The sequence below is a fragment of the Hyperolius riggenbachi genome, chromosome 6 (assembly GCF_040937935.1).
Source record: "Hyperolius riggenbachi isolate aHypRig1 chromosome 6, aHypRig1.pri, whole genome shotgun sequence".
Taxonomy (NCBI): Eukaryota; Metazoa; Chordata; class Amphibia; order Anura; family Hyperoliidae; genus Hyperolius; species Hyperolius riggenbachi.
Window position 1 is genome coordinate 141,688,538 of NC_090651.1, and position 21,070 is coordinate 141,709,607.

At 39.7% G+C, this 21,070-nt stretch overlaps 1 protein-coding gene across 8 annotated transcripts in view; it reads right to left on the minus strand.

Annotated features, from left to right (window-relative positions):
• Window positions 1-21,070, minus strand: part of COL11A1 (collagen type XI alpha 1 chain) — a 782,075-nt gene that overhangs the window by 201,664 nt on the left and 559,341 nt on the right. For 6 of the 8 annotated variants that reach the window (XM_068240020.1, XM_068240025.1, XM_068240017.1 and 3 more), the window contains 4 exons: window positions 17,028-17,156; window positions 4,164-4,280; window positions 2,238-2,387; window positions 1,941-2,033 (listed from right to left, as the gene is read on the minus strand). In XM_068240020.1, coding sequence (XP_068096121.1) covers window positions 1,941-2,033; window positions 2,238-2,387; window positions 4,164-4,280; window positions 17,028-17,156 — 489 coding nt within the window. The remainder of the gene's footprint in view (window positions 1-1,940; window positions 2,034-2,237; window positions 2,388-4,163; window positions 4,281-17,027; window positions 17,157-21,070) is intronic. The other 2 variants (XM_068240023.1, XM_068240024.1) reach the window with 2 other exon arrangements.

Below are 21,070 nucleotides of genomic sequence, written 5' to 3' on the forward strand. Positions count from 1 at the left end.
AGAAACACCTGATCTGCTTCATGCTTGTTCAGGGTCTATGGCTCAAAGTATTAAAGGCAGAGGATCAGCAGGCTAGTCAGGCAACTGGTATTGCTTGAAAGGAAGTAATGTGTCAGCCAACATATACTTCTCACTACAGTTGTCCTTTGAGTGTTATTTGGATATTAACAGTTACAGTGTACTGTATGTGTACACTACACTAAAAACGTTTTTCTGTTGATACAAGATTGCCGATTTCACATAACCAAAGTGAAGACTGTACATTTGTATCATTTAATAGCAGACATGTTTCAATAAATCTAGATCTGCCTTACAAGATTAAGTATGTTATTAATCTTAAGGTAAAAAAGTCAATTTCCTAGTCACAAATAAAGGCAAGAATAGTTAAAGACCAAGGCAGAAGTTGAAAACTTTTGATTTTGTGGTTTTTTTGGTTAATCAGTCGCCACGGTGCCAAACATCTCTCTAGCAGTGCATGTTGGGAGTAGGCTAACAGTTTACAGCCAATAGTTGCAAGTTTCTAGACTATGACATCAAGGCACATAATTTAAAAGATCATTACTGTATTAAAAATCAAATCACATCTAAGAACGCATTTTCTGAATACAAGCTTTAACTTATGGAGCCACTAGCCCATCTTTGTTTTGATTTTGAAAATGTATCAAAGATGACAGGTTGTTGTGGCTCATAGCTGATTTCACCATTCCAATTTTCAATCAACTTATTATACACTAAAATCGTAAAAAATAAAATAAAATAAAAAGTTTGTACTACAGAAATCCTTTTCATAGGTTCTCTTGAGTCCACACCTCCTGGTAATTTCCAAACCAAAGTTGTTATGAAAAGATAAAAGGGAGGGGCATTAGCAGTGAACCATATAGCCTGAGATATAAGGACAAGACAGTGGGGTGTGTCCATGTCCTCCATCACAGACCACTGCGTCAGCACGGTAGAGATAAGTCATTTAATATTGTGTGAACATTGTAACAGGCTTGTCCACTTATCTCCAAGCACTGCCATAAAAAAAAATAAAAAAATCAAGAAAACATTGTTACACCTGGGTTTTTGTTAAGTGATGAGCTACTTTTTTTTTTCATTTTTAACTTGAAAATAACGTATTCACTGAAATTTGGAAGGTGAAAACGGCATTTAAATCTTTACATTGCAAAGCGGTTTTACTTTGAACCTCATGTGTGAAAGTGTTCTAAAGGAAAATGATCTTGCGGCTGCCCAAAGCACCTAATTAAATTAGAATATTTAAGTGTGGGTTGGTTGGTATGAGTGATAAAACATTTTCCTTCAAGCAAATTTTTTTTTTTTTGCATAGATGAGGTTCTTTGGAGTTTTGATAAGACAAAGTACTAAGCTGTCTTAACAATTTAACGATTTTAGGGAAAGCAAGCAAAAGCAGGTATATATAGCAGATCAGGTTTAGGCCTCTTGCACACTACATGCGATTCCAATTTGTGATTTTGAATCGGTACTGCGTGCTGCGTTTTTTTGTTTGTTTTTTTGGTTTTGATAGCATCCAGGGAAAACCAGAATCACAAATCGGAATGGAAATCGGATTTGCAGTGTGCAGGGGCCTAAAGTGTATTTGTTTATTTCATCTAGACTAAGCATTAACTTTGCAGTCTAAAGCAGTTTTAATGAAAGCTAGCAAATCTATTGGTTCACCTGCAAGCAGATGTCAGGATCATATTACCCTGTTATGCTTCATGGTACAGTTTATGTAGATGATGTCTTTACATGATGGGGCCTTCATATTTGTTTTGTGTGTGGCCCACATATGTGCCACTTTTAATTACCTATAATTTTTGTTCATGGACTATAATGAAGACAGTATTGTGAGCAGGAACACAAATTATACAATACTTCATTGTTGTTGCAAACCTGTAATAATACACACATATTTAGATTACTTTCACACTGGATTTTACCTCGTTGGGTCCAGTAGTCTGAGCAGGAGTGTCTGTCTGGTAACCATAGTCTACTTCACCATATTGTTCTGGAAAGTAGTCAACAACATTGGCCTGAGAGAAATAAAGATTTATTGTTAACGAAATTCTGTAATTTTGCAAACTAATGGATCAAAGTAGAAGTATAGTGATAGTTAGGTTATGGGATTAGGCAGAGAGACTGTCCACATCTAGTTGGGGTTAGGGCATTTCATATCTCATGATCAGAGATCTTCAGGACTGGCCCTACTGAAGATCTTGATTCCTTGCTACCTTTACCCCTATTCTTTTTCTTGTTGATGCCAGGTAATCGGTCTTGCCCTTCTTCTTCTTAGCTGCAAATGAGTTTTTGGGCGTGACCTTTTGGGGTTTGTCCTTTGATTTAGGGGGCACTGGCTTCTTCTTCGTTTTGGAATTGGCTTTCTTCTTCTGCAAAAATGTGGTGAAAGACCGGATGGAAACAATGAATGAAGGAATGGAGAAAGGAAGTACGGAGGAGTTTTAAGGCTAGGCTGTTTCCACTTTCTGATGAGTTATTTACCATTCAGTGCTATTCTCAGTGCAGCAGATTCTTTTCAGCCTCAGACAAAGGTAACCGAGAACAAATCACAGCAAAAACTATTAACAGGCTATGGTAGTAAATGTTTATAGTTTAGAGTTTTGAAAAGTCATTTGCAGTGACACACACGAACCAATAAAAAATCTGAAGTCATTGGTCTATTTCATTTGATCTGCAGACAATTAGTTTCTTATAGGTTCGTTTGGGTAAATTTACATCAATGGTGCTCACTAGGTACACACAATGAGATTTTCCGTCAGATTGATTATTTCCAACATATCCGATCTGATTTCTGATCATTTTCTGATCGCTTTTCCATAGAAGTAAACAGAAAATCGATCAGAAAAAAGATTGAAAATCAGATCGGACATGTTGGAAATAATCGATCTGACAGTAAATCTGTCATAAAATGTCATTGTGTGTACTTAGCATTAAGGTGGCCATACACTTATAAGTGGCTACCAGATTTTACCATGAAGCCCCATACACACACTCAACAGCGGTCTTTTAGGCTCTCACAACTTTTCTTGTGAAACAGCTAAAAAATCTCTTGCTATTGTTCAAGCAGCTGATAAGACTGATAAGAAGTCAATCCAAATGTTAAATTGACTTCTTATCAGTCTTATTAGCTGTTCGAGAGCCTAAAAGACTGCTGTTAAGTGTGTGCAGTCCACAGCATTAGATTCTGTTATTCATGTTATTGTGCCGTACAAACAAGAAGATGTAAATTTGATTGGTCACAATGCAACAAGAACATTTCTTCTTTTAGTTACTTGTAGCGGAAAAAGATTGTGCTGGTTACCATACACACACTTCTGAGACTGGGTTGTAGAGAACCACTGCTTTTAAAAAGCACTGTTTAGTAAATGTATAATCAGCAAGCTAGAAACAGCCCATTTTACAGTGTATAAATAAAATCTAAAATAAAATACTGAGATATCCCACATTTATGCATGGTACCTGCAGTTCTTCAGTATTTATATTTGTTACATGATATCAGGCTATCCTTCATTTATAGCTTCAGCCTAAAAAGAATATTTTGAGTGGGAAATAGAGCCTCTGAGGGATTTGTATAGATTCATGTGTGCCCACCGGAAAGATTTCCCTTTACTTCCTGTTTCAGGTGACTAAAAGTGAGAACGATCTTCTGAATGAGGACACAGACAGCAATAAGGTACCCTAACTCAATTTCACATGATCAATAAAAAAGATATTTTACTGCCGTCTGCATCTCCATTGGAGACACTTCATCTCACTTCCTGTTCTTTGTGACTCTGTATACAGTACAGGAAATAAGCTGATATCTCCTTGGTTGGAATTCAGACACCAATAAAATCTCACAGAGGTTTTTATCCTTTCCCACTAAACACAAAACTGAAATACATTTAGGCTGGAGTTCCATATTTAGTCAGTTACTGGGAAATCCAGAATATCTCAGTAGTGTTATCATAGATTTGTTAGCATATATGACTCTGACATAGTATTGTAAGCTCCATTGATGTCCAATTACTGAAGTACTGTCTGCCATTATTGTCATCCAACTTCCAGAAAGGTGAAGTCAAAGGTGAAGTAGAATGAGGAGACTGAGATCACACACGAGCAGGTGATGAGACACATGCAGTGCACACAACACAGATTTACTGTACCTCAGTCTGAGCTACAAATTCTTCAGTTATTGAGGGTGCCTCTGTTACAAAATCAGGCTCCTTGTAATCTGCTCCCCCATACTCATAGTCATACTCGATTAGCTCCTCAGGTGCATACTACATTGCAAAAGGAAGATGTGTTAAGCAAGGCAGTGTTAGCCAGCAGCAAATAAAAGCAAATAATATTTTTAGCAGCGTTACAGGTTGGTAGTCAAAGAGTATTCTATGAAATTGTGGTTCTCAAATTGTGGTGAGGAGGCCACTTGTCCACCATGATTATGTACCAGGCCGACCCCAGGCCTTCACCCTGATATGCATCTTTCGTCAAACATTATTACTTTTCATAAGTGCTATTCACTACTATAATTTCTACATTCGTGAGACACTATTTTTCAGATTAAGAAATGTACATCGTGTGACTTTCTCTGAAAGGACCACAGGATTTTGAGAACCACAACAACAACATTGAAGCATTACAGTAGTGAAGCAATGGCCAATAACAAACCACACTCTAGTTCTCATTTTTCTGCTGCAAGACAGCTTACAAAGTGATAATGTGTAATTGGTTGCAGGGGGTAAACTGGCAATTTCCTCCACTGCACTTATGGTGGCAAGTTAATAAAGCTGTAGCAAAAGAAAAACAAAACTGTCGCCCATAGCAGAGAGTGAGGTTTCGAATGCACTGGTATGACACATAGAATGTGACTGGTTGCCATGGAGAACTCAGCACCCATGTTTAGCTATCTTCTTTTCTATACCAAAAATACAGAATTGTTAAACTGATGTCTTAGAGAAATTAAGCATAAAAGCATGGTTATAATTAGGGATGATCAATGAGATGCAAATTTTCCCGAATATATGCAAATTTTATGCAAATGTATGCCGTTTGGAAACGGACCAATGAATTTAAACCCAGGTTTAAATTATTTGGTCCATTTTCAAGCTGCATATATTCGCATACGTAGTTGCATAAATTTGCATAAACTCAGAAACATTTGCATACCGGCGATCATCCCTAGTTATAATGTAACATAGCTCATAAAGAATCCAAAAACCCAGATCTTTTTGTCTTCCTTTGCACATGGAATAACAGTAAATACATTTTAAGCTGTACATTAACACTTGAAGAAATCAATGTATACTCTTTAGAACAGAAGTGACTTTAGAATAGAAGTGATAAATCTAAAGGTGCCAACTAACAGTACAATTTCTAGCGATAAATGCGATCAGAAATAAAATATAGTGATACATTGATTATTTCAGTTTCAACAAACAAATCTGTACTTCTTATCCATTGCAACCAATTATAAAAAACACTTTTCCTTTCAACTAAATGGACATCAAACAATCACCTTTAGGGCCTGAGCACACTAACACATGTCCGCTTCTGTCTGTTTTTTCAGCATCTGTAACATTGATGTGTTGCTGAAAAGTGGACAGAAGTGTGTTAGTGTGCTCAGGCCCTTAGAATTAATTGTAGTCGATTTGGGACAACAACAACGTTTATTTTCTGATCTAATTTATCACTTGGGCGATTCTTCACTGAAAATTGTACTGTTAGTGAGCACCTGTAGGTATGGATACCAAGATGATGACTATATAGAGCAGTTCTAAAGTGACATTCTTCTTCTTTGGGGGGCCAACCAGGTAAGCTTCTGGTTCCAGAGCATGACTGCAACATGCATAAATCAGCTTATTTTCTGGAAGACACTTGGGATTTTGTGACATCCAATCTACTGTCCAGAAACCAGAAGAAGCTGTAAATGTGAGCAAAGTGGTGGGGAGAATTTCAGTGAAGTTTTACTGACACCTGTGTTCCTACCTCTATTTTTATAGAGTGTGCTGCTTTATACTAGGGATAACCAATAATATGCAAATACTTCCTAATTAATGCAAATTTTTATGCAAATATATGCAGCATCAAAATGAGCCAATCAATTTAAACCTGGGTTTAAATTGATTGGTCCATTTTCAAATGACATACATTTGCATAAAAATGTGCATCATCTCGGAAAAAATGTGCATATCATTGAACATCCCTACTTTATACACTTCCTTTTTTTATATCAAAAATATATCGAAATTAGAAATAAATACAAATGGCTTTACTTCAGAAATTTGTTGGTTTATCTCTAAAAGTCAGAAAATATCAGAAATGTTCATCTCGGTGCAGAAATTCGGAGCAGTTAGTTAGTTCGTTTGATATTTAGAGCTGAATAACTCTATGGGTTAACGTTAATTTTAGACAAGGTGTTGGTGTTATTTATAGGGTTTTATCAGGGTTTTTTTCAGTGAGTAGGATTAGTAAGGTTAGGCTTGGGCTTAGGGTAAAAGTAAAGGGCAGTGTTAGGCTCTTGATTAGTTTTTAATGTTATGTTACTCCAAGGGAGGATTCAAAGTAAGACAACATACTGCTACTACTGGGTATTGTTCTGGGTAAATAGTTAATGTTACTCAAGGAGTTATGATTAGTGTTAGGCATACTTTGAGGTAGCTGGTAATAGAGACATAGTAAAGGTGAAGGCTATGATGAGGCATGCCTAAACGGTTAGTGTTAGGGTAGGGGCCATGGGAGATTAATAAATATGGGTATCTCTGCACTAAGATAAACTGAGATAATGATAACAGGTGCTCTTTGATTACGTAACGGATGAGTTTTACTAAAGGAGATATATAGTCTAGTAAGGTAGACCAGCATTCATTTCACGCATTCAATCAATTGCAGGGAAACACAGGTCCAATCTGCTTTTAGAAAATCCCACCTCAAAAAAACATAATTGGTCTTTGTCCTCCATACTAATACATAAAAGATCCAATTTCATTTTAGCTCATTCCTGCACTAGCAGGCCTAATTAGTAGTGCTCAGTAATATAGTGAAGTAATCACTGCCATTCTATAGAGATTAACCTCCTGACTTCAGAACTGGGTTTATGGATAAGCAATTTAAGCACGATATAATGCAGTGATGAAACCCTTGAAAAACAGGTCATTCAGGGATACAGGAGCATTTCTGCATCCTTTAGCTGTGCTGATTTTTAAAGCGTTACAGAGAAAATCAAATGGTTTTAAGAACATATTAAAAAAAAGCGAACACAACATACAAATGACTTACTGGCAGAATGGCAGAATCATTTGCAGAAAAGCACACGGTATTTTTTCTATGTGAGACTTGAAGTGCAAGAAATATGCAAGCTACCATTGCTATACCTTCTTTAGGAACCTTAAAAAGAATCTGTAAAGAAAAAAGAACAGCCCCTGGGGAGCACTTACCTCGGAAAGGTGAAGCCTCTGGATCCTAATGAGCTTCCCCCATCCTCTTCACCTAGCGGGATCCAGCGCTGGCAGCCCCCGAACAGCAGCAGTGTAAATATTTACCTTCTGCGTTCCTGCGCAGGTGCATTAGCGGCTTTCCGATGGGCTCCAATGGGTACTAGCCAAGCCTGATCGGGTCCGCTCTGCTGCACAGGCGAGAGTCATCTGCTAGAGCAGATACAATCAGACTCATCTAGTTCCACCAGAGCCCATCGGAAAGCTTCTACTGCAGCTGCGAAAGAGCGCAGAAGGTAAATATTTCATCCGCTACTGCACCTTTTTCGGTGATGCCAGAGCTGGATCCCGGAGGATGAATAGGACGGGGGAAGCCGCATTAGGATCATGAGGCTTCCCCCTCCCGAGGTAAGTACTCACTAGGGGCTGTTCTTTTGTTACAGATTCTCTTTAAGTGAAAGGCATACGGTGATTTCCATATTTATTTATTTCTAAACACCAGTTGCCTGGCAGTCCATCTGTTCTCTCAGTTCCCATTTCCACATATGTGAATTTACAAATCCTCATTTGAATTTGGACAGGGAAACGCAGCATACTGAAATCAATAGTCTGCCATTTGAATCTGCATCTGGGGAAATAATGGGACAGTATGTTGCATTAAATTGGATTGCACATGCAAATCCCTATAGCTGTGTATGGCATGACTAGAGGGACTCGGATGTGTCTCAGAAGATGCATGCCATGCACGCTGGAAACGAATGCAGCAGTCTCAATCACATATGAAACATGCATGCAGCTAATCTTGTCAGACTTCAGTCAGAGCACCTGATCTGCATGCTTGTTTATGCTCTATAACTGAAAGTATTCAAGGCACACGATCGGCAGGACAGGCAGGCAATTGGCATTGTTTAAAAGAAAATAAATATGACCGTCTCCATATTTCTGGCTGCCACATGGATGACCAGCACAACTGTTATGCAATTTTTTTAAATTCATTTTTTTTAAAGGAAATTAGCAACAACATCCTGCATGCTCATCTCAGTTTAGGTTGCCATTAGTTAACCATGTGATTTTATGTCAAATGACAAAAAATACTTCTGATGTTAATCATAGGTTGTATTAAAGCCATTAAAGAAGCACAGTCATTCAGCTAAAAAACATAGCTATTTTATCTGTTGAGTTTTGGCACGCTTTCCATTTTCGGCATGAGCCTCAATGTGTGTAATGCTCATGCTCCTCTTGGTGGAGCTCTGCTGCTATATGCAAGCACCTCACTTAACCACCAAGCAGTGAAATCTAAAACACCTCTCCATAAATGTACCCATTAACCTCCCTAGCAGTATGATTACATCCGGATTTTAGGGTCTAAAAGCGGTGTGATTTTTTTCAAAGTTTTAAACCCAAAAAGCAGGAAAAAAAACCCATACCACTAGATAGATCTGCAGCAGCCCTGCATATAACTCATCTCCCCTGAATCCAGCACTGCAATTCCCCCCTCCGTCCCCCAGGTAGTGCTGTACCCAGGCCCAGATTTACAGGATAACAGGATCCTATAGCCACAGATGTCATGGCACCCTAGACTTTGCCCTTTATGAACCTAGAAACATCTGCTGAACTGCACCACAAGTGTGCTAGCTTGCCCAGCTGTCACTTCTCTCTTAGTTCCCTTGCCTGTCATAGGTAGCTAGAGGTGCCCCTTTTTATAAGGTAGCCAGAGCTATCCTCAGTATTAAGTAGCTAGAGGTGCCCCTGAGTATTAGGTAGCTAGAGGTTGCCCTGACTAAAGAGAGATGTGGTCAGGGCAATGTGAGTAACCTCTCATTTACACTCCGCTTGGGACTCTGCATAGGTAAGGTGTGAGGGAGGCACTTAGGGAGGGAGCCATCTTTCCATCATCAGGCACCTGTAGGCACTTGCCTACAGTGCCTTATGGTAAATCTGTCCCTGGCTGTACCCCTATAGTGGGATCGCCATCTGTCACCATCTGACAAATGACGATCTCACCAGAGAGATGGCTGCCAGAGTCTGGGTCCCGGGAGAGGTGAATTACAAATGTGCAGGCTCTGCATAAACCTCCCAGAGTCAGGCTCAGGGTTACCACTCTGATTTCCGGTCTGAGACTAACATGGGGTCACCACTAGGGATGGGCTCACGAGTAATCACGAGTCCGTAAGGACTCAAATTCATAGTTAAAATGAGCCTTAATTACCGCAGCTGTGTGACTGGTTGATAAGGGGTTATTAACCCATAATTCCGCCGTCCTGCCTGCGCTCCAAACAGCTTGCACACGTCCTATTGGATGTGTTGCAAGCCTCACTACGCACACTTTGTGCTCTTAGTGAGGAAAATTGTACTGTTAGGTACTACAGTACATTCTGATAATGGTTCCATTAAAGTAAGGGGCTTTATAGAAACTGGTATATATACATAACATATACCCCATATTTGATTAGTAATAGTTATCATAGCAGTTTAGGTAACTGGCAAGTGCAATAATTTTACAAGGACAATTAATTTAAGTTAGACTTTATCTACATATGTAATTGCACTGTGCAGGAATGGTTTAAAGAGAATCTCTATAAAAAAGTGATAATTATACCATGAGGGAGATTTTTCTGAACTATTTTTACATTAAGTATTTGGGTTTTGAATGGGAAACCTAATAGCCTGTAGCAATGTGTCTATGTCTGAAAATCACAGCAGTAATTCAAGCACATACTTGCTTCTAGCTAAAGATTAGAAAGCACTGTTTATTCGTTTTAATTTATACTAAAGGAATTTTTTAATAAATCAAGCATCAAGTTGTCATAAAATTGGCCTATTTAGTTTATTTTGTCAGCTTTCTTCACTGCTTCGTAACTTTAATTTACATTCAACCGTACAGCATGAAATGGCTTTTGAGGTTTTAAAATTTCAGTATGACTAAATTTTATGTGGTAATACATGGCTTTTATGAAAGAAGTATTAGTAGATATGGCACAATTTTTAGGCAGCATTTAGGACCTGGAGAGACCACACATGGACAATTGTCTAGGAAATTCTACATCCAGTTGACTGGCAGTTACCAAGTGCTTGAGTTTAAAATTCCAATCATATAAATTATAACTTTTATAAGCCCAGAATCCTACTATGAGGGACTATCAAAGCAGAATGCCTTCATATTTGTAAATATTTATTTATTAAAGTCCTAGTACAATGTTATAGGGGAAGCCTTACCCAACTAATATATGTTTTTTTTTCTTTTTCTGGCAAACTGATTAGAACCAAAGGTCCGATTCTGACACAAAAAGTTGTCACCTAATTTCTAGCGAAAGTGGGTTGCACACTTAAGAAATCCATAATGATCACTCCTTGGCTAATCTCAATTTCTATGGAACCTCTTCACCCAATGTCACACATTGCGAATGTCAACTAGAGCATCCATATAAATATTATGGATTTCCTTAGGTGCCTAACCCTCTTTTGACAGAAGTTTAATAACAGGTATTGATTTTAGTCTTAGATCTATAGTCAATCTGAAAAACAAAAGCATATGGTAGCAGGGTAAGGACACCTCTATAACATAGTATATGGTTTTGGTTGACAGTCCATCCCCAGATCATAGTACAGATAAGCTGTGGGACTTCAAGCCCAGCATCACGTTTTGTTCTGGGGAGGAGTGAGAACACTGAGAAGTGCCCACAATGCCAAGGATGTTCAGCCATTGTGGATTGCTGAAAAGAAGGCCACCGACTTTAGGGACCACTTGTATGGTCTCTATATTTTAAAACAATCTTTTCTGGGTGAGGCAGATAGCTGTTTATGTTGTTTTACATTCCTGTCAGTTTTGTACTATTATAAACAAGAATCTCTCTATAACTGTTTGCTAATTAATAATTATGACATGCTGTTGCATAAAGCATACCAATAAAATGTATGTAACCAAGTTCAATGAGAAGAGACTGTCAAAGCTATTGATGGCCGACAATGCTGATCATTGGGAGTGCTACATACAATGTACAGTTTTTGTACGTAATCAATGCACTGCTCATTGAATTTTACGCCCTGGCAGGGATAAAAGCTTACAAACATGGCATAAATTTCAACCAGCGTGGTCTGAAAGCAGTTAAAAAAGAAGAACTTTTGGTGAAGCTGAAGACATATATTCTGCTTTACTTCTATATTTTTACCTATAACAAACTTTGGGTGAAAAAAGATATCCCTTCTAATTGATACAGGGTTCATGTAATGTTCTGTAACACATAGAATGAACCTTCATACTGCATGTTGGCAATTATTCAGGGTTTATCCTATTCTGCCCTTTATCGATTCTCATAGTTTATAAACTTCTGAGCTGACAATAATTCTTTAATTTTACTTTTTATTTATTTATTTTTTATTTGGATGGGGAAAAAAAGAACAGACTGATATCAAACAGTAACACAATTAAATGTTCTACAATTAAATGACTACAAAAGCCGTGGCTAAAGGGGACATAATAATTCTAGCGTTCAGCTGGTTGTTCCTCTCAAATTAATTCTGAACATATGGTTGAGCAAAGGATTTCAGACACCAGCACAGAAGAAAATGACGATTGGCATTTTCTGTTTGTCTGCAGTCTGAAGTATATATCACAATGTAGTACAGATGGTGGAGTTGGGGAAACCATGGAGTAAAATGTTAATCTACATAAGTTGGCAGCGTAGAAAGCATGCAGGCTCACTGATACAAACAGCAGCTAGATTTCTGGCCCAGCATTTGGCTCATCCAATCGTTGCTTTCTATATTTGTAATTTAAAGCTAGGATAGATATTCGGTGCACACATAGGGACATATGTAGTCAGGCAGTGGAAAGAGCAGCGATGTGTGCTGTGCACAGAGATCTGCAAGTCCTTGCGGCCAGATTGTCACAGCAAGTACTGGTGATGGGTACAGATGAGCTAATTTCACATAAGAGAGAAATTCAGCTAATTCGAAAACTATGAAATCTGATGACACAAACAAAACAAGCACTAATAGTTGCCTCCTCCTGCTTTAAAGGGACACTTAAGTCAAACAAAAAAAATGAGTTTTACTCACCTTGGGCTTCCAATAGCCCCCTGCAGCTGTCCGGTACCTTCGCCGTCTCCCTCCGATCCTCCTGGCCCCGCTGGCAGCCACTTCCTGTTTCGGTGACAGGAGCTGACAGGCTGGGGACGCGAGTGATTCTTTGCGTTCCCAGACACATTAGCACCCTCTATGCTGCTATATGGTATATGATATATGCTATAACAGCATAGATGGCGCTATTGTGGCCAGGAACGTGAAGAATCACTTGCGTCCCCAGCCTGTCATCTCCTGTCACCGAAACAGGAAATAGCTGCCGGCGGGGCCAGGAGGATCGGAGGGAGACGGCGAGGGCACCGGACAGCTGCAGGGGGCTATTGGAAGCCCCAGGTGAGTAAAACTCATTTTTTTTGTTTGACTTAAGTGTCCCTTTAAAGGACATCCATTACCAAAAAAAAGTCTAATGGAGTACATACTTTTGTTACTAGTGGCATTCTTTGGCAGGCTGTGTCCTCCATTTCTCCCGTATGCCTCTTTTTGTCTATTATAAGTCCTGAAAGTATTGACCCTCGTGCATGCACAGTAGCCTCCCCATAGTCGCCCTGATGGCGCTGTTCATGCTTACAGAGGCTCTCCTTCTGCCTGGCGATCGCTTATGAATAGGAGGAAGAGGCTACTGTGCATGTGTGAGGGGCATTACTTCCTGTTCAAACGACAGGGCAAACTTATGGTACTTATAAAAGATAAAAGGAGGCAGACAGGGGGGAACAGAGGACACAGCCTGCCAAGGGATGCCATTAGTAACAAAAGTATGTCCTCCATTACACATCATTTTTTGGCCTCGGATGTCCTTTGAGTACATTTTTAATTTTCCATATATGTTATTTGTAATTTCTGGTTGGGAGGTCTAATAGATTTCCCAGCCAATATGCATTAGCTATGCGAAACGGAGCAGTGCTTACAGTTTATAAATCTCAGCCCATCTCTAGCGCTGGGTCATGTTGTCATTTTTTTCTGCTCTTACTTTGCCTCTGTAAAAGTAAGTGAGGAGATGAGGTCACTTTTAAAAAACAGGAAGTTACAAAACAGGAAGTTCAGTAGAGGAGCACCGCTAAGGAAGGCCAAGCGACACCAGCAATCTGTTCTGGATTGTGATTGGCTCAGCAGATAAATCCCAAACTATGAACTGATCTTTCTTACAGTAAGTGGGAAAGATTTATTAACCTCACCACAGTCAGGTTGCATATCAGGTTGTATGGAAATTTGCTGTACATTTCAATGCAGCCTGCTTTATAGTACTTCTCCCCTTCATTCAGCACACATACTTAGAGCTGTATTTAATGTTAGGGATTTGGTTGGAAGTGTCTTGGATGACATAATGACATCAAAGATCAATAGAGACTTAAGGTGGCCACACACGATACAATAAAATGATCCGATTTTACAGTAATTCGATAAATACGATCGGATTTCCAGAACAATCGAACTTTTATTTCATTCGAGCAACAAATCCGATCGGATTTCCCGTTTTTATTCGATAAAAGTTGATCAGGAGTGCTGGATTTTTCTGATCAATTTTTATGAAAATTGAATGTTGTGTGGTAGATTGTCTGTTTATTAATATATACACCCAAGCAACTTTCTCAGAGTTTCCAATCATTTTTATCATAATTGAGGAAAAATTGAACATACTTGTGTGGTACATTGGTCAGATTTTTGAAATGTTACAATCAGTCAGAGAAATTGATTGCAATCCTTGAATTGAAGAGATATTTAAAAAATTGTATGGTGTGTGGCCACCTTTAGGAGTAAAACAAAAAAAATCCTTTCCAACCTTGTATCTTTATAGCTAAAGCCTCGTGTGTTACTGTTGCGTTTATGGTAGGCAAATAGTTACGAGGACAAAGGGAGGGGGGGGGGGGGGGGCTAACCCTTGTCAACAGAAATGTACCATTCATTGAAACGTGGCTGTCTGCCATTACAATTTGCTCATTGGTCTTTACATCATTCAAGTTTTTTTAGGTACATAAAATAATTATTACAAGACACAGCTGTGACTTTCTTGATGAGTAAAAAATAGCTAGTGAATTTACTGAACTGTGGATCCTGCTGCATTTTAGTGAGAACCTTTTACCCTCAGTCTGTGCTCAGCTAAGTAGTAAAAACCAGTCTGAAACCACAAAATTCAGCACTGTAGAGACAATGTCTGGAAAATGCATTAGGGCCTGTTTTTTTCAGTATATATTTTCCCTAAATGCCTCAGCATATTTCCACTATGATCTCAGCTCTCCCTTTTTCCACTTAAAAGCAATGTTATCGGGTTACACAGTAGCCCTGACGGATATACTATATGTATCAGTGGACTGTGCATTTCAGGAGCTGGGGCCTCTGCACAGCTCTGCCATGGCAGGAACACATGGTTCTCATTTGAAGCAGAATGAAGGGAGCCATAGACCAGACACAGAGACTGCATGGGGTCTTGTGGCCAGAACCGTTATATTCATTACACCTCAGTCAAACGTCCATCTTTAAAGCAGGAAGTCTTCTGAAGCAGAATGACCTTTAGGCTTCCTGAAGAGAACAGGAAATGATGACAGGCGAACCAGCAGTCATCCAATGCCTTAGGCGATGGTCACATCAATGTATTTATAATACACTTTTGTCAAGTTATTAATGCATGGAAACCACAATACAGTGAGAAATCCATTAGGCTCCAAGCACACTAATCTGCTAGTAACAAGTTTTCCATGCATTATAAACATATGAAAAACTTCTTATGACTGAAAAGCAAAATCAAGGCTATGGTGTGCTGAACAATATCCCTTTACTTTACAATTTTTATATTTGTGACAGCATGTATCTTACTATATGAAAAATACCAGAGAACAGCACGAGATCAACTCAAATAAGCCAGTTGTATACAAGTGGGATGTTTAAATAAAATATAAAATTGATTTGATAAAAGCTAAAAAGCATGACAATATGAGCACTAATGAAGTAATTATAAACCTGACTGCCTGGTATAGAAACATCAATGACAATACTTCTTATGAAGCTCTAATGTGACCAGTATAAGTAACTTATCCTAAGGTGAGTATCCAAAGGAAGAGGTGGAGCCAGTGGCGTTGCAATAGGGGATGCAGATGCTGTGGCTGCACCGGGGCCCCTGGACCAGAGGGGCCTATTAGGGGCCCTCCTTCATCCATCTTATTAACTTTTCATTGGTGCTATGCTGGTAATGAACACCTCTGTATGTGCATAGAATCGTCTCTGACACTGCAGCTGTCCTGGATATGTTTTGGGGCTCCATATTAATAGAGTGTTTGGGGCTCCATGTAAATTTAGTTACACCACTGGGTGGAACAGTTAACTTTGGAGCAATACTATAAGGCACACTGCTGAAGCCTAAATAGTACGGCAGGCTTAACACATTGAGAAAACTCTGATCTATATCCAGATGAACGCATTAATATGTAGATAGAAATGAGGCAAATGATTTCCAATAATCCAAGCTGCTCAATAATGGGAAGAAGGAAACTGGCTTATTAACCATCTTCACTGCTGCTCCTCCCTTGCATGCTTTTCTCTGTGCTTTTTGTGAGCTTACACAGTTTCTTCAGTCATATTAAACGAACATGATATTGTGGATATCCTACAGACACACATTGGCAGCATTCACCATAGACAGCAAGTGTGCCTCTTCACATTACTGATCAGTTTGGAATACTGAATAGCATTTTCTTCAATTTTAGCTACCGGTATATTACTCCATTCATCTAGAGATTAGCCAGTTTTCTGAACATGCTGTTTCTGCCATACCATTTGTTCTTCAGCAGTGCGCTTTATACCATAATTTGCCTGACCTCCTCACGCATTTCTCACTCTCACATGTGCCTGCAAGACTTAACTAGTGCTGCCCCCCCCCCCCACACTCTCTGGAACTACCTTCCACTACCCACACACACACGTGTACACACACACACACACACACGTACACACACACACACACACACACACACACACGTACACACACACACACACACACACACACACACACACACACACACACACACACCCCTGTGCCCTGAGTTGCTCAGCTGAGTACCAGTTCTGCAGCCCCCTACCAAGTGTGCCCCTACCCCTTCCCTTTAGATTGTAAGCCTTTTGGAAAAGTATTCCCCCCTAGTTTATCCAACTTCATCATGAACTCTTCCCACTTGCTTCATCGCATGATCTTGTATCTTGTACCTTGTTTCCTTGTATGACCTAATGCTGTCTGTCGCCCCTATTTATCATTGTCTGTAACCCTATTTCTTTTATCTGTTTTGCCTTTTTATTTAGCTACACAATTGTACTGCACTTACTTTGACTTGTCTGAAAAGTTTCAATAAGGTTATTTGAAATATAAGGTGTATGATGTAAATCCTTTTAATTTCACCAGCTGTAGAAAAAAACTCTGAAATCCATGGTTGGTAGCATCAGTCTCCAAGACAAATGTATAAATAGTGTCTTTGAGACTGATGCTACAAGCCTAACCTTTGTTTCCTGTAAAAAGCCATGATTATCTCTCACCTCATCAACTTGTGGGTCCTGAGCTTGGGGAAGATTGTGTGCTGGGGTGTCACAGTCCGTCATGTAATGTTCACAGTAGTCATACGCAGCTTTGGGGTCATCAACTATCAGTAGCTGCTGGATGTCACCCTGTAGCAAATCAGACATAAAGCAATTTGTTATTACATACTAGGTATTCCATAGAGCTATGAAGCAGTTACAGAGTTGCATTGAATCTGTACAATATAACAATAATTGTATACTTTTATGCCCAAACGTGCAAATTAACATAAAAAAAAATATGCACAAGTATGTTTGAAATATAATATTCATCAAGGGAACATAATAAATGTAAAACACCTACAGAATGTAATTACCTATCACAAAGAAATGTGAAATCTAAACTTTTTTTTATGTAAAATGATACCTTGTTCAGTTTTTCCTTGTAATTATTCTGTAATCTGTGAATTTGCTATGTCTATATGCATACTGCCCATACCTATGCCAGACTTCTGTGCTAACTGAACAGTGCCACCTTGTGGCCAACACATGCTGCAAGGAATGTTTGTTTTTACTATGCAGGATCCATGATTACTTTTTCACAAAAGTGGATTATTTGGAAAGATAGTAAGGAACCAGAATGACATTTGCTGTGGAAAAGCTCATGAACAATAATGGTGCACTGTAATAATAATTGAGAATTATAGCTAGGGGAAAAATGATCTTTAAATTATCTTATAATATGTCTAAGGCTCCTGGCTTGGTAGGAAGACAAGGGAACTGCATGAAAATGAGAACATTCTATTCTAGGGACAAATGGAGGAGTAAAACCTAGTATAGGTGCTAGCCCTTCCCCCATAATTAGGTACATTTATATGGCATCCATATTTTCTATATACCCTGAAACCATTTAATATAGAGAAAACTGACAGCTTTTAATACAGTGTTCTGACCCACTTTCTTGTGCCTCATACCGCTATTGGTGAGAGACGCCATCTGCTCCGACGCACTCAGCAACCAATAGTGGGGTGCAGAATTGGGTGCGTCAGAGTGTAACTTCCGGAGCGGAAGTCAGAATTTGCATACTTGAATGCTCTGAGCTTTAAAGTAAACCCAAGGTGAAAATGATGAGATAAACATAAACATAAGATAAACATTATATTCATCCTCCTACTCCTAAAAATGACTTTTTTTTAAGAATTCCAGGAGTTTTTTTTATATTTAAACATTTACAATGTAGGTTGAATGTTTTACTGTCTGTAATCAGTGGCAGCCTATTAAGTGTCCCAGAGTTAGAAAAAGGTCACTAGTTCATGTATTGTATCCCTCCCTGCCCTCAGAGGTTGTATTCTGCCAGGAAAACTTTTATGGCTGTAATTTGCTTATCAGTGATGTATTCCCGACAAGGTACCCACAAGACAGAAGCTGTCACTTCCATGCCTAGAAAATTAGCTCTTTCAGGCAGCAAAATAAAACAAGTAAAACAGCCTAGTTATTAATATGTTTTGCACTGTACATACACATGTTTATCTCATCATGTCACATGTCACCTCGGGTACACTTTAAGCTCTTGGTACATTGGAGAAACAGAACAAGCATTTCAGTTGCCTGCTGCTTATTCTTATTGCGGTTCAGCTTCACAATACACAAGACTCCTGTTGTATGCAAGCTGCAATATGTTAGGCTCGCTACTACTCAGGGCTGGATTTCTAGAAAGGCCACACAGGCCCTGGCCTTGGGCGGCTGCAGGTGAATGGGCACCTGGAAACGAAGGAGGAGTTACTACATATAAAAGAGGAGGGTGAAAATGGGGAGCAACACAGGGAAAAGGAAACTGATGCTCAAGGGAGCTGTTCATGAAAAAAGGGGCTGCTGTACATGGATGATACACATGGAATGAATTGGAGTGGCGCTGTGGCACAAGAAATGGGAGTCACAACATACTTGGTCTAGGGGTACAAAAAGTATAAATACGGCCTTGCTACTAGTTATTGCACAGCACATACAAAATTCTTCCCACGCTTTTTCAATATATCTTTCTATTGAGCCAAATAATAATATATAACAAAGAGGTTAGACAGGCACAGATCCATAATCCAGTATTGAAGAGTTGTCACTACAACCATTACTGGCGTATTAAGAGGTGTCCAGCGCATACATATTGCACACCTACAAGTATTGTAACCCGCAAGCCACATGTCACATCACAGGACCAAAGTCTGAAGCTTAGGCAGCCAGCAGCTTTTCAGTACACAGATCAATGACTTCATGCTGTGGATGGATGATACAGTATGAAAGCTAGAAGCAGGTGGAATTTCAATACAGAGCTCATACGGTCCACAGTAAATTCACCTGAATGGAAAATATCATAAAAGCTGGAGAACTTCTGCCAGTGAAATACAGAAAATACACTTTAAGGGCTCTTGTACATTATCCTGCCATATTCAGAAGGTCAGATATTAATTATTTTTATGCAGAGCACATAAACTGAACCACTGTTCACAACTCAGTGCTGAAAAAAGAACATCTAAAATACACTGAAATATAGGCAGTTCAAAAGGTTAATCAGTTGGTAAATGCTATTTTACTGTAGTGTGCAATACTATTCTAAACATTACTGTATTTAAAAAGGTAAAGTACTGTAGACTATATTGTACCGCGTATGTGAATTTTAAGCGCCATGGAAAATAGGGCACAGGAACAGTGTCGATAATAGAATGCTGATAAGTTTACAGATAATCTACTATTTAAAGTGTTAATTTTCAATATTTAACTATAGCTAAACCTAACCATACTCTTTCACTACCTATGCCTAACAACCCCTGGCGATGCCTAAGCATAAGACCCCCCAGGTGGTGCCTAACCCTAAGACGCCCGCTGGTGGTGCCTAACCCTAAGACACCCCCTAGTTGTGCACAAATTGAAAAAAAAGAGCAAAAACTGATCATTACTGAGTGCTGCCCGATGCCTAAATTTCCCCCTTTGCCACCAGCTTTGCCGGCTTAAAGAGAATCTGTATTGTTAAAATCGCACAAAAGTAAACATACCAGTGCGTTAGGGGACATCTCCTATTCCCCTCTGTCACAATTTCGCCGCTCCCCGCCGCATTAAAAGTAGCCAAAAACCGTTTTAAAAAGTTGTTTATAAACAAACAAAATGGCCACCAAAACAGGAAATAGGTTGATGTACAGTATGTCCACACATAGAAAATACATCCATACACAAGCAGGCTGTATACAGCCTTCCTTTTGAATCTCAAGAGATCATTTGTGTGTTTACCTTCTTCCCCCTGCAGCTATCATCCACTGCTGAGTGACAGGCTGATCGTTTCTTCCTGCAGACAGCTCTGCCCGTGTCTGTAATTCCTCAGTATGTGTCAGCCAGCTCATTTCACAGCCTAAAGGTGGCCATACACTGGTCAATTTGCCATCAGATTCGACCAACAGATAGATCCAGATAGATCGAATCTGATCAGAGAGGGATTGTATGGCCACCTTTACTGCAAACAGATTGTGAATCGATTTCAGCCTGAAACCGATCACAATCTGTGGAGCTGCAGCTGCTGCCTCCCCCCCCCCCCCCCTGCATACATTACCTGTTCCACCGGCGCGACTCCCCTGGTCCCCGCTGTCTTCTTCTCCGCTCCGGGCTCTGGACCGTTCCTGCAGCTACTGAACTTCCTGTCCAGGGGAAGTTTAAACAGTAGAGGGCGCTCTACTGTTTAAACTTCCTGCCGGGACAGGAAGTTCTGTGTAGCTGCAGAAATGGTCCGGAACCCAGCACGGAAAGAAGACAATGGGGACCAGGGGAGTCGCGCCGGCGGAACAGGTAATGTATACTCGCTGTATTGCGTCGGTCATCAGGCATTCAAACGCCGCTATCAACGCAGTCCCGACCCGCCGCCGATCGAGACAAATCTTCCGCACGGGCGGATCGACGGGAATCAATGGGAACGATCGATTTCGTAATGAAATTGATCGTTCTGTCAGCGGTGTGCGCGGCGATTTCACAGCCGATTCGATCACTGTGATCGAATCGGCTGTATATTGGCGGGAAAATCATTA